Below are 12,141 nucleotides of genomic sequence, written 5' to 3'. Positions count from 1 at the left end.
AAATCATGCTTTGTATCACTGAATTACTGTCAAATTCTCGTTCTTTTAACTCTAAAATACCTATATACTGAAGGCACATCAGCTTGTTTAACGTCATTAGCTTGACATTGCAGTTTCATTGGTCATGGTGGCTTATAGCCGGAGTTCAAAAATGATGCCATCCCTTTTATCATAAATCGTGCTTTTCCATAATAGTACTCTCGTGCATATGTGGGAGAAGGTTTGGCCTCAAGAACTCTAAACTTAGTCTTGATATGTTTTCCCTTGCTCTTAGGCTTTGCCATATTCACCTTCGACTTGCAGCTCTCATCTGGCTTATGATCTTTCCTTTCTTCCTCCTCAGCATTCTTCTCCACAATAAATAAAATCTCCTCTGGTTGAGCTGTAGGTGGTGGAGTTTCTTTTAATTCTAACTTCAAAAACTCAGGGGACTGAGTAGCATTTGTCTTGTCTTGCACGAATTTGTTGTCTTGTTCAGTATCCAAAGACTCAAACTCATGATTGTCAGAGACAACATCAATGGCTTTAACTACTTCTTCCAATAGAGCCTCATTTAATGGATCAGAAGATTGCAGAATCCTTGCAAATGACTCCTCCATTGTAGGTGCAGAGTTAATCTCATATGCAATCGCTGCTACAGCTTCATCGATCACGTCGATTTGAAAGCAATTACCTTTTTCTTCCATGCATTTCATGGCATCAAACACATTGACAGTAAACTGCTCACCATTTACCCTAAATACTAACTCTCCTTGCTCAACATCAATCAAAACTCGAGTTGTGGTTAAGAAGGGTCTTCCCAAAAGAAGAGGTACTTCAGAATCTTCTTTCATATCTAATATCACAAAGTCTGTAGGGAAGATGTGATCATTAACCTTCACCAGTACGTCTTTAACCACCTATTCTGGTTTCTTGATAGATCTGTCTGTAATTTGAAAAAAGAGTAGTGTAGGCTTTAATTCAGTAATTCTTAGGGACTTGGCGAAGGAAAGTGGCATCAAATTGATGTTAGCCCCAAGGTCACAAAGTGATCTCTACCCACGTGAACATTCCCAATAGTGCAAGTTATGCTGAAACTACCAGGATCCTTGAGCTTCGAGTAAACCATTTTCTGGATAATAGCACTACATTCCACTGTCAAAGCAACTGTCTCCATCTCTTCTTTAAGTTTATGCTTTTTTGAAAGTAAGCTCTTCATGAACTTAGCGTAGCTGGGCATATTCTCGAAAGCTTCAACGAACGAAATGTTTATCTGCAGTTTCTTAAACATGTCTAAGAATTTAGAATATTGCTGCTTTTGTGCTGACTGTTTAACCTCTGAGGATATGGAGCCTTAATACAAGGGTTATCTCCAAGTGATTTCATTCTTTCTGCTAAAGAAAGTTTATTTCCTCTCCTCCGTCAGGTGTCATTTAACAGTCCACCAACAATGATTACATCCTCATCTATGGGTTCATCTCTTTTCTCTTCAGTAGGCTTTTCCTTAACCACATCTTTTTCACTACTTGGTGCAGCTATAGGCTTTTTCACAGGTTGAATTGATATCCCACTCCTTGTAGTGATGGCATTACATTGTTCTTTGGGATTAATGATAGTATCACTGGGAAAGGTATCTGGAGGCCTCTCAGCCATCTGTCTGGCAAGCTGACCAATCTGATTTTCCATATTTTTAATAGATGTTTCTTGATTTTTTAGAGATGCTGCTGTTGTCTGAGCTAATTTCTCTATGGCTATTTCCCATGTGGTAGGTTGAGGAGCAGGATGTACTGGCTGAATTCTTATATTAGCTTGTTGTGGTGCCCCTTGATTATATGAAAGTGTGGGATAGTTCCTCCAACGATGATTATAAGTCTTGTTGTAAGGATTGTTCTCCCTACATTGGTCGTACCGAAGAGAATTCACCTGAGCTGGATTTATAGTAATCATGGCCTCACAAATATTAGCGTTGTGAGGTCCACCACAAGTGTTGCATACCACAGGGAATTGGGCGCTAACCGCGAAAATCTGAGTCTGAGAAAGAAGCTTCATAAGTGACTCTAGCCTTTGATCCATCTTGTCTTGTTTAGCTAACATAGTATCGTATCCTTCCATCTACATGATTCCCCTCCTGGGTTGTGCTGGTATGACCTTAGTGTCTTCAGGTGACATCTTCTCAATTAATTCCACGGCTCTAGTGGTTGTGATTTCTGATAAACTTCCTCCAGCTGCAGCATTGAGCAATATCCTATAGTTCGCTGAAATTTCTTTATAAAAAATGTGAACCTTTTCACCGTTGGAAAACACGTATTGTGGGCACCTTCTTATGAGCTCTTTAAATCTTCCCCAATCGATGCATATAGATTCTCCTTCGAGCTGTTTGAAGTTGTCAATTTGATCTTTAAGCTTGGAGAATCTAGATAACGGAAAGAATTTCTTTTGAAATTTTACTACAAGGTCTTCCCACGTAGTGATGCTGTTTGGAGGTTGCAGTTCTAACCAAGTTTGTGCTTGTCCTTTCAAAGAAAAAGGAAATAATTGCAGGCGAATTGCCTCTTGAGGTACTCCATTTGCCTTTATAAGATTGCACAGCTGCAAGAAATATGAGATGTGCTGATTTGGATCTTCAGTCTAGCTTCCCTCAAATTGTTTTTGCTGAAACAAGTTCAAGAAGGAAGCCTTGAATTCAAAATTGTTGGCCGGAATGTCTGGCCTTATAATACTCGCAACAAGATGTGAGAAATTGGGGTTCAAGTATTGCCCCATCAGCTCATCCGACGGATTTGGTGGATTTTGATTATTCTCTGCCATGACTCGCTCTTTAGCAGGACTAGAACTAGATGTTTCTTGTACTTTCCTTTCGGAATTATGCTTCCTATTGGTCTTTTCTAGTCTTCCTAACTTCGGTTCGTACTGCAAGTCACTGGGGTTAACAGTGCCTCGGAGATGCATAAACCAGAGAAACTAGGGCACAATGGATCTAACTAACGGATGCTACTAAACTAACAGAAATTAAAAATAAAATAAGCAGAAAAAATATAAGAGAAATAAATAACAAAATAAAAATAAATCAAAAATGAAAATAAAAAATAAATAAACTAAAAACTAAACTAATAAAAATAATAATTTAAAATAAGAAAAATAAATAAATAAATAAATACAAAAGAGAAAAACAAAAACAAACTGAAATAATAAAACTAAGTAATAAAAATAATAAAAGATAAAAATAAAATAAAAAAAATGATCCAATCTATAATTTAAATGATATGGTTAATATTGATAAAAATCAATCCCCGACAACGGCGCCAAAAACTTATTGCGACTTCGGCAAGTGCACCGGTCGTACAAGTAATATAGTGTAAAAAAGTGGGGTTGTCGTTCCCACAAGGACTGATTATCAAGCAATAACTTATCCATGCGATTAAAGTTGGATAGATCCTTAAATTGTATTTGCTGAGAATATTGGGTTAAATTGTAAAACAAAATTTTTAAAGAAATTATTTTTAATTTTTAATATTAAGAAATCAAGAAATGAATTCAAGAATTAATAATGTGAAGAAAACAATTTTAACTCTAATTAATGACGAACGTAGCTAGGGACTTCACTTCCTCGATAGTTTCTTAACGAGTTTAACTTTCATGCAATTAATGCTCGCAATCAATTATTGACAATTATTTATAATGTAACTGAATTCTCAATCCCTTGGTGGTTTCAGTTCTTTACTTTATTCCAAGGCTTTAATCGCTTAGGGTCTTTTTTTAAAGCAAGCTTTAAGGTCAAGAATTATGCGTCATAGAATTCATAAGACTATCCCTAGAACATACAAATTCCAGCAATTAACTAATTGGATTCAAGCATACAATATTCCTATTGACATGCAAAAATCTACTGCTCATTCACGATTGATCAGATCATAAACAAGACTAAGAGTTTTAAACAGATTAATTGCATAATTAAAATACAAATAATAATTACATCAAGAATTAAACAGCATTAGGAACCCATTGATTCCGTCTCACCCTAACTACATAAAGGAAATTAGCCTAGCATGTTCATAGAAACTAAAGCAAAAGATGAAAAGTAAAGAGAGTTCATGATAAAACTTGATTAATATGATCAGTGATGAAGCCTTGATGTTATCCTCCTCCTTCTCCTATTCAAAAGCTCTTCTTCTTGCTCCCCCAAGAAGTCTCTGGCGCAGATAATGATTGGAATAACTTAGGTTGTTCTTTTTAATGAAAATATGCATGAGCCTCCATTTATGACGTTGCTCGCTCAGTTTCTCGCTCGTTCGAGAAAACTGGCGAGGTAAATTAGATATCTTACTCAATTGCTCGCTCGTTCGAGCAAACTGGCAAGGTAATTTTATTATCTCGCTCAATTTCTCGCTCGTTCGAGAAAGTGAGCGAGCATATAATAATATTGATTTTTCTTTAATTCTTCAATTCTTCTTGAATTTCATATCTTCCAACTTCAATAATTCTTCATAATTATAATTTATCATACTAAACCTGAAAATAACACAAAAAGGAGTCAAAATCATATTCAAATATTAAATCTCTAATTATTTTGCATTTAATTAATTTACACCATGTTCTTGTCCATTTTTAACATTATTTAACATATCTTTAATCTTAGAAATATAGTGTCTTTGACACTTATTAGAATCAATTATTAATGTGTGTGGATACGTAGTGAGTACTATCTATTGTCCTGTACAATTCATTATTTTCCTGGCTTTTTGTCTAGGAGTAGTTTCGATTCTTAAAATATTTGTAATGTTTTTTTCTAATTAATGAATCAGGAAAAACGAAATTCTACCATATTTACCGATATGAAATGTTGGGCTAGGTTCACTCCTATGCGTAAGTAGACATTGTTATATTCTTCTTCTTCTTAATTTAGAATTACAAAAAAACCAGTTAACTTTTTTTGCATGATACAAAAAAAAGCAAAATAATGACTTTTTTTAAGTGTTTTAAGAAAAAGTAAATTATAATATTTTTAAATGTTAAGAAAAAATTAAGAGTAAACACCCTTTTTAGTCCATGTCAATATCTACAAAGTCTTTTTTAGTCCATGGCAATAAAAAAGGACCAAATTGGTCTCTGAAATTACAAACAAAGGCCATGTTAGTCCTTATGTCAACTCCCAAATATGTAGAGTGACCCTTTTCTTGTACTTTCAGGGACCAATTTGGTCCTTTTTTATTGCCAGGGACTGAAAAGAACTTCGTAGATATTGCCAGGGACTAAAAAAAGTGTTTACTCAAAAATTAAATTAGCAATCATGCCCATTTTTCTTAAAATAAGAAAATATATATATAATTAATTGCGGCCCACAATAATTATAAAAATTCTAACACTAAAATGTTAAGCAGGAAAATCTAGTCCATGACCTGAACCGATCAGGATGGTCCGACCACCTTGCATTAACATTTTCGTTATTATTATATGAAATTTCATATTAGTTTGGGCTAATTCTCTATTAATACGGTGAATATAAGATTTTATCTAATAATTAAAAAATATTAAAAAAATGCGTTACTGTCTACTGACCAATTCAAAATGGTTAGGAGCGTCGAGCTGAATCTCTTTGTTACAAATTAGAAAATCAAGATGCCAAAAGAAGACCTTAGAAGGCCACTATACATATTGTTAAACAGAGAGTGCGGTGTCTACATGCTTAACAACAAATAGCTAACATCCTATGTTGGTAATCGGTAACTAAGTAATAACACTGACACACACAAAAAAATATTAAAAAATGTGTTCCTGGCTTTTTCCAAAAAATATTAAGGAATACACGACCACAAATGGTTACGAGCGTCGATCGAGCTCAGCCTCTTTCTTACATTACGAGCTTCGAGTTCACCTTACACCCAAGCCTCAAAATAATTTAACACAAGCTGGAGGGTTGAGTATCCCTCCGAAAATAGCTTTTGCATTCAAACAAGAAGATAAGAAAGTCATGTTCCGCGGATTGCCAGCATAAGCCAAATCAACATCGGCTATCTCAACACCTTCGCATGGGTTTCGTGTGCTGCATTGCAAAGACACTGCAATGTTTGAGACTGTAGTTCCTTTTATCTTACGGAAATGAACATCGCTTATCTTCCACACCGAAGTTGATGCCTGCACATGCACAGTTACATATATATATAGACGACATTCCAGTTATATAAGAACAAGGGTATTTAGTACTTCTGTAAAGCAACCAGCTCAAGTTGATAAAATGATGAGTTTTTAATAGTTTTATATTATATCTCTTTAACACATACATAAGAGCCGAGCCTTTTGAATTTTGAAGTATAGATGATACATTATATATGTTTCTAGAATCAAACTCGTAATCTCATGATCACAGCTTGTATCATGATAAACAATTAATTCACCCAATAGCTAAAGGTAATAATTAAGTAATGAGTCTTTAACGATTTTATGTTATATATCTCTACATGAGTTCTACACACAAAGAAAGGGATAAACTTGCATATGCATGCTTAAATTTGTTTACCTGTCGTTTCTTTTTGGAACCATAACTCTGGTCAATAACAATGGGATTTTGGACATTGGTCATTGTGAGGTCTTCATAGATAATGTTTTTTGCTTCCGCTGGAGTTGTCCCCAACCAGGTTTTGATTCTGGCACCGTTGGTTGTGTTTATGAAGGTGCACTTTGTAACGGTAACACCGTTAACACTTTTCTCCTCTGGTCTCTTACCAAGGCTTCCAACACTGATGCCATGACCCGGGCCGCAGGTAATGTTAGTGATAGCAATGTTGCTGGTGCTATGTCCAACGGAAATGCAATCATCGCCGGTTCCAATGATGCTATTAGAAACGTTAATCCCATCGCTCAAGCTAATATGCATGCCATCTGTGTTTGGACTGTTTCCAGGTGCCGTTATGTGGAGGTTAGAGAATGAAATGTTGTTACAGCCATGAAGATGAAAGTGGAACTGCATGCTATTTAACGAAGTGATGTCCGTCACGATGGCATTGTTCACTTGATTGAATTTCAGAGACTGCGTATATAAAATTGTCACTTGTCAACAAAAAATATTTAAGACATTAATTAAGTTTACGAGTTCATTCTTAATTAACGGGTTTAAAGACTTAATTAGTTATCATCACTCATATTTGAACTTCGAACTATCTATATGCTTATGAATGAAATATTATGCTTACAGCTGGGAGGGAAGCACATTGGCCCTTGGTCTTCTTGCAGTCATTAAACGGCCAACTAACGGCTCCTTGGCCATCGAAAACTCCTGTGCCATGCAACTCCAAGCCGTCAATGTCTTCAAATGTGAACCATTCTGGACTGTAATACTCAGATAAATCTGTTGTGGCTTTAACAGTTCCTATAACTTCAACGGTTATGGGCTTTGGGCTGGTACATGGCCCTGCGAACATAGTTTGGCCAGCACGAAATGTTCCTGCTGGGATTAAAACCTTTGCTGGAACAGTACTATTTTTGCAAGCTGCTCCCCATGCAGCCCTAAATGCCTGCATAACAATACAAAAGATTCATTAAACATGTCTTCCCAAATTTTCTACTAAAAAAAGTCACCAAGTATTCCAAATTATTAGATGAATGTTATAGTCAATAAACAATTCAACCCAAAAATTTAAGTTGGTGGGTGAGACTATATTTAATAGCTTTATATATATTTATCTAACATGCTCCCTCACATGAGCCCCATTAGGCTTGATGGGTCGATAATGCATCAAGCTCAGTCTACCTATACTAAAAAATTTCACAATGTTTAATTATTAGAATAAGAGGCGGAGAGGATCGAACCCGTGACACCGAAGTTCTAATACTATGTAAAGAATCAATTCAACCCAAAAGCTCAAGCTGTTAAGTGAAACCCATCAATAGTTGTATAGTATATTTTCTAACACTTGCTCTCCCAAGGTTTGGATAATATAAATGTCCATTTATCAGTTTGGATAATATAAATGTCCATTTATTTGTATTAAGAAATTCCTTAATATTTAATGGATGGTGAAATCAAACTTGTAATCAGTTAATCACAAAAATTGCAGCCATTTAAACCTAAAAAATAATTACTAGAAAAAATTTGTATAACGACGAAATTGTTAGGGATGAAATTAGTAGTAGCGAGGATGAAATTAGCGATGGAATTTTCGTAGCAATTCCGTCGCTATACAAGTTTTTTCTAGTAATTCTCCTTACATTTATCCTATGTTTATGTATTTTACATCTTCTATGTAACAAATAAATTAAGCTCTTATCACGGTTTCAATTTTCATCCACTATTTCAATCAATAGTTTGATTACCATTTGACCATGCATGATAGTTCTAAAGGAATTCATTGTATATAGGAAGTTGATTAAATTAAACTCACGTCAATATTGTCAGTCTTGTCATCTGCCACAGCACCGAATTTTTTTACATCGAAAATTGCAGGACCACTATTTGGAAGGAGGCTTCGGCGAGTCCCAATGTTACGCGATGCACCTATCATGCTGCAAGAAAGGAAAGCAATGCCCAAGAAAAATATGGTCTTTGCCGTAGCCATGGTGTGTTACCAGCTTGAACCTTTACAGAATTTTAGGGTTTTAAATTGCAGTTTGCGGTTTGATATTACGTTGTGGTTGCCGTTATTGCAACCGAACTGCAATTTAGAACCTTTTCTCTATTATGTGTCGGATGAGTTAAATGTGACTTGAATCTTCATATTTATACAAGACAACTACCTCATGCTCTTAGACCCATGAAGTCTATCTTTGGATATCATCTTCCGATTCGTCGGGATAATGGAAGTTATTAGATTTAGTTTTTCCATATTTAGTATTTCTTTACCCCACATTTAGCTATACAATGATCACTTTCGTCAAAAAAGAAGCTTAAATAATTAGAGTGCGCGTACCTGGCCACTTCTGAACCCTTAGTTTGCAACAAAATCTAAAAAGAGTTTATAGCGCAACAAATTAAATATATAATTATATAACGTTCTATCGTTGACTAAAATATTGCAAGCATATGTTTTGTTCGCCTTTCGATTCAAGTGTAATTTTTCCGAATCACTTTCAATAGGAAAGAGAAAGAGCATAACTGAAGTCTTAGGCTGAGACTAATGGAAGGAATAGAGATTTGTGGTTAGATGTAACCAAAGAGAAAAAAAAAAATACTTAAAGAAAATTATCCAGAGGATCTAAATAATGCTTTTCTTGAAAATATTTAAAAACGGCTTTGTTCGGAATATGAGAAAAAGAGGAAGTAACATGATACCTATTTGTTCAATATCTTAATCAATTAACAAAATAAAAAAATATTTTTAAAAGAAAAAGTACAAGATATCCTATTCAATGTTATGCCTTTTTATAACTCTAATTAAAGATTTTAGTTTAATAACCCCAAGAGTTATTGGTCTAGTCACATCTTAGTAAGATCATATATTTAACCTGTTCAAAGGAAGATGATGACATTTTTTAAAGGGCGACCATTCAATAAAAACGACAGATAACCCATTAAATTAAACAACTATATATAATTATAGATATACCACCATTAATCCCGTTTTTATTTATTATTTTGAAGTTATTTAAATAATTTTCATTCAAAAATAAAATTAATAAATTATTCGTGTCATATCATATTAACCGAATAATAAAAATGTCACGTTTACATGTAGAATTTAGACATAGATAACTACGTGTTATGTTCATATTTAAAGTGTTCGTGTTTGTCTCGAATTCGTGTTTATCCAAACACGGTCGGCCAACCCAAATTACCACTCCTAAAATGCAAGTTGTCATATCAGTTCATAGATTGATGATTATTCTTTTTGACCATGATCCGAAAAAAAATCTTATTATGGATTTTTTTTTAAAGAAGACATGCATGATAGTTTAGCCCTGCGACATAGTTTGGCCAAAACGAGATGTCCCCGCTGGGATCAAAACCTTTGCTGGAACAGTATTGTTTTTGAATGCTGCTCCCCATGCAGCTCTAAAACTGCATAACCATACAAAATCATTCATTAAACATGTCTTCCCCCCTAGCTTCTTTTTTTGCGATATTTCAAATGATCAATCGCTTCGCGACTAGTCCGATTCGGGGCCTGTCCCGGGATTAAAATTTTAAATCCCTCCCAAAAACAATAGTGAGAAGGATCGACATACTTTCATTGCCAACTGCTTTAAACATTTCTTCCCTAATCTTCTTATTATGGATTTTTTTAAAGAAGACATGCATTTATATTACAAAAGTGTTTTATATTAAACATTACAAAAATAATTTATATAAAACCAATATTTTATAGATAATTATTATATACATTTCTATCTTTATAATTTTATCTATTTCGACATAAATCTTAATCACATTGTGCCAACAATAGAAAAGTATTAATGTATAAAGATTCAATATATTATAGGTTCTTGAAGTCTGCTTTAGGATATTATTCATTCATTCATTGATTACTTGACTAATCTGATTCGAGTCAAATAGGACCAAATGAGCGGCGAAGCTCTTTCTACTAATTTTTAACACAGCCGCATTCACAGAGACTCAAACTCGAGACCAATGATTAAATTGGAACAACTCCTTATCAATTAAAGTTTTCTCAAAATTCATAATATTTAGTATTCAGTATGAAAATAAAAGTTTATATCTTTATATATACGAATTGAATGAAAAAAATTATTTTGAACTTTAATGATACACAGAATATCTCTGTGTAGAGTAACGAACTAACTGTTTGTATTATTACTTTAATGAATATACTAACTGTTTGTATTATTACTTCAATGAATATATTCTGATACACACTTGTTGCAATATATATCCCAGCACTTACACAAGCCACGTAAGCTAGCTGGCTTTGCAGAACTTGTTACAATTACACAAGGTCCACTTATTCTAACGAACCTAACCTTTGGCCCAAGATACTGGATGTAGTCCTTGGCCCAAGCTGGATATCCTTTTATCCTAGCCGTTTGTTTCTTTGCATCAACTGCCCTCCCTTCGAAGGTCACCTTGTCCTCAAGGTTGACATCCGAATAAACCCTGTGAAACTCCACAACATCTTCCTATGACGTATCCTCAAGGACTGTTGAGGACCATTGAACCAAGAATTGTTTCAATCTGCCCCCGACCGACACCTAACGTGAAGCTAACAATGCCACCGGTTGCTGAACAGGTCTATTATCAAAACTCAAAGTAGGTAAGGGTTCGAAACTCACCTAATCCTTACCATAAAAAGGTTTCAATAACGAGACATGAAATGTGGGATGTAGTAAGCTCCATGTTGGTAAAGTTAACTTGTAGGCAACTAGGCTAATCACATGCTCAACCAGAAAAGGGCCAAAATATCACTTGGAAAGCTTGTGGTTGGCTCGTTGCGCTACAGATAACTGCCTATGTGGTTGTAAGCATAGTAGAACCTTACCACCCACCTGGAATGTCCTGTCTTGCCTATGGCGGTCTGCTTGTTGCTTCATTCTAAATTGGGCATGTTGTAGCTGCAACTTCAAATGATCTAAGAGCTCCTGACGTTGTTACAACATCATATCCACTACTTCGACGTTCACTTCCCCCTTCTGATATCTGGGAATAGCATTGGTAGTTTCCCATATACAACTTGAAATGGAGACATATTAATAGATGAATGAACCAATGTATTATAGTGTAGCTCTGCCCAACCTAAGAATTGAGATCATTTGTTTTTTTGCTCAACACAAAAAGCCCTCAAATACTGCTCCAGATAACGATTGGTCACCTCTATTTGTCCATCGGTCTGAGGATGGTAGGAGGAACTAGCCTTCAATTTTGTGCCACTAAGTACGAAAAGCTAACGCTAGAACTTGCTCATGAACACATGATCCCTATCAGACACCAATGATCTCAGAAATCCATGAAGCTTGACAACCATTGCACAAAAGAGATGAGCAACTATGGTTGTGGTGAACGAGGATGCTAATGGAACGAAGTGAGCATACTTAGAAAGTCTATCAACAACAGTCAACAACTAATATGGATGCATACTCATTTGAACGAGGAAGAGTTGTTATTAAATCTAATGTCAGATCATCAAACATAGCATCCAGAACTGGTAGGGGTTCTAGTAACCCAAGAGGAGGTTGAGTCGAGCCTTTAATCTGCTGACAGACGACACACTCTCGAACAAA

At 35.1% G+C, this 12,141-nt stretch overlaps 1 protein-coding gene across 1 annotated transcript; it reads right to left on the bottom strand.

The window, feature by feature from the left end:
- Nucleotides 1-5,865: 5,865 nt before the first annotated feature.
- Nucleotides 5,866-8,528, bottom strand: LOC133295391 (exopolygalacturonase clone GBGE184-like). The gene is made up of 4 exons (XM_061494219.1): nt 8,355-8,528; nt 7,167-7,487; nt 6,494-7,003; nt 5,866-6,111 (listed from the first exon to the last, which is right to left on the bottom strand). Exons 1-4 carry the CDS (start codon nt 8,526-8,528, stop codon nt 5,866-5,868), a joined length of 1,251 nt encoding a protein of 416 aa, XP_061350203.1.
- Nucleotides 8,529-12,141: the final 3,613 nt, after the last annotated feature.

This window comes from Gastrolobium bilobum, unplaced genomic scaffold, assembly GCF_033153095.1.
Source record: "Gastrolobium bilobum isolate Gb01-03AN ecotype WA unplaced genomic scaffold, APGP_CSIRO_Gbil_v1 utg10243, whole genome shotgun sequence".
NCBI classification, from domain to species: Eukaryota; Viridiplantae; Streptophyta; class Magnoliopsida; order Fabales; family Fabaceae; genus Gastrolobium; species Gastrolobium bilobum.
This window is presented reverse-complemented; position numbering and strand designations above follow the sequence as displayed.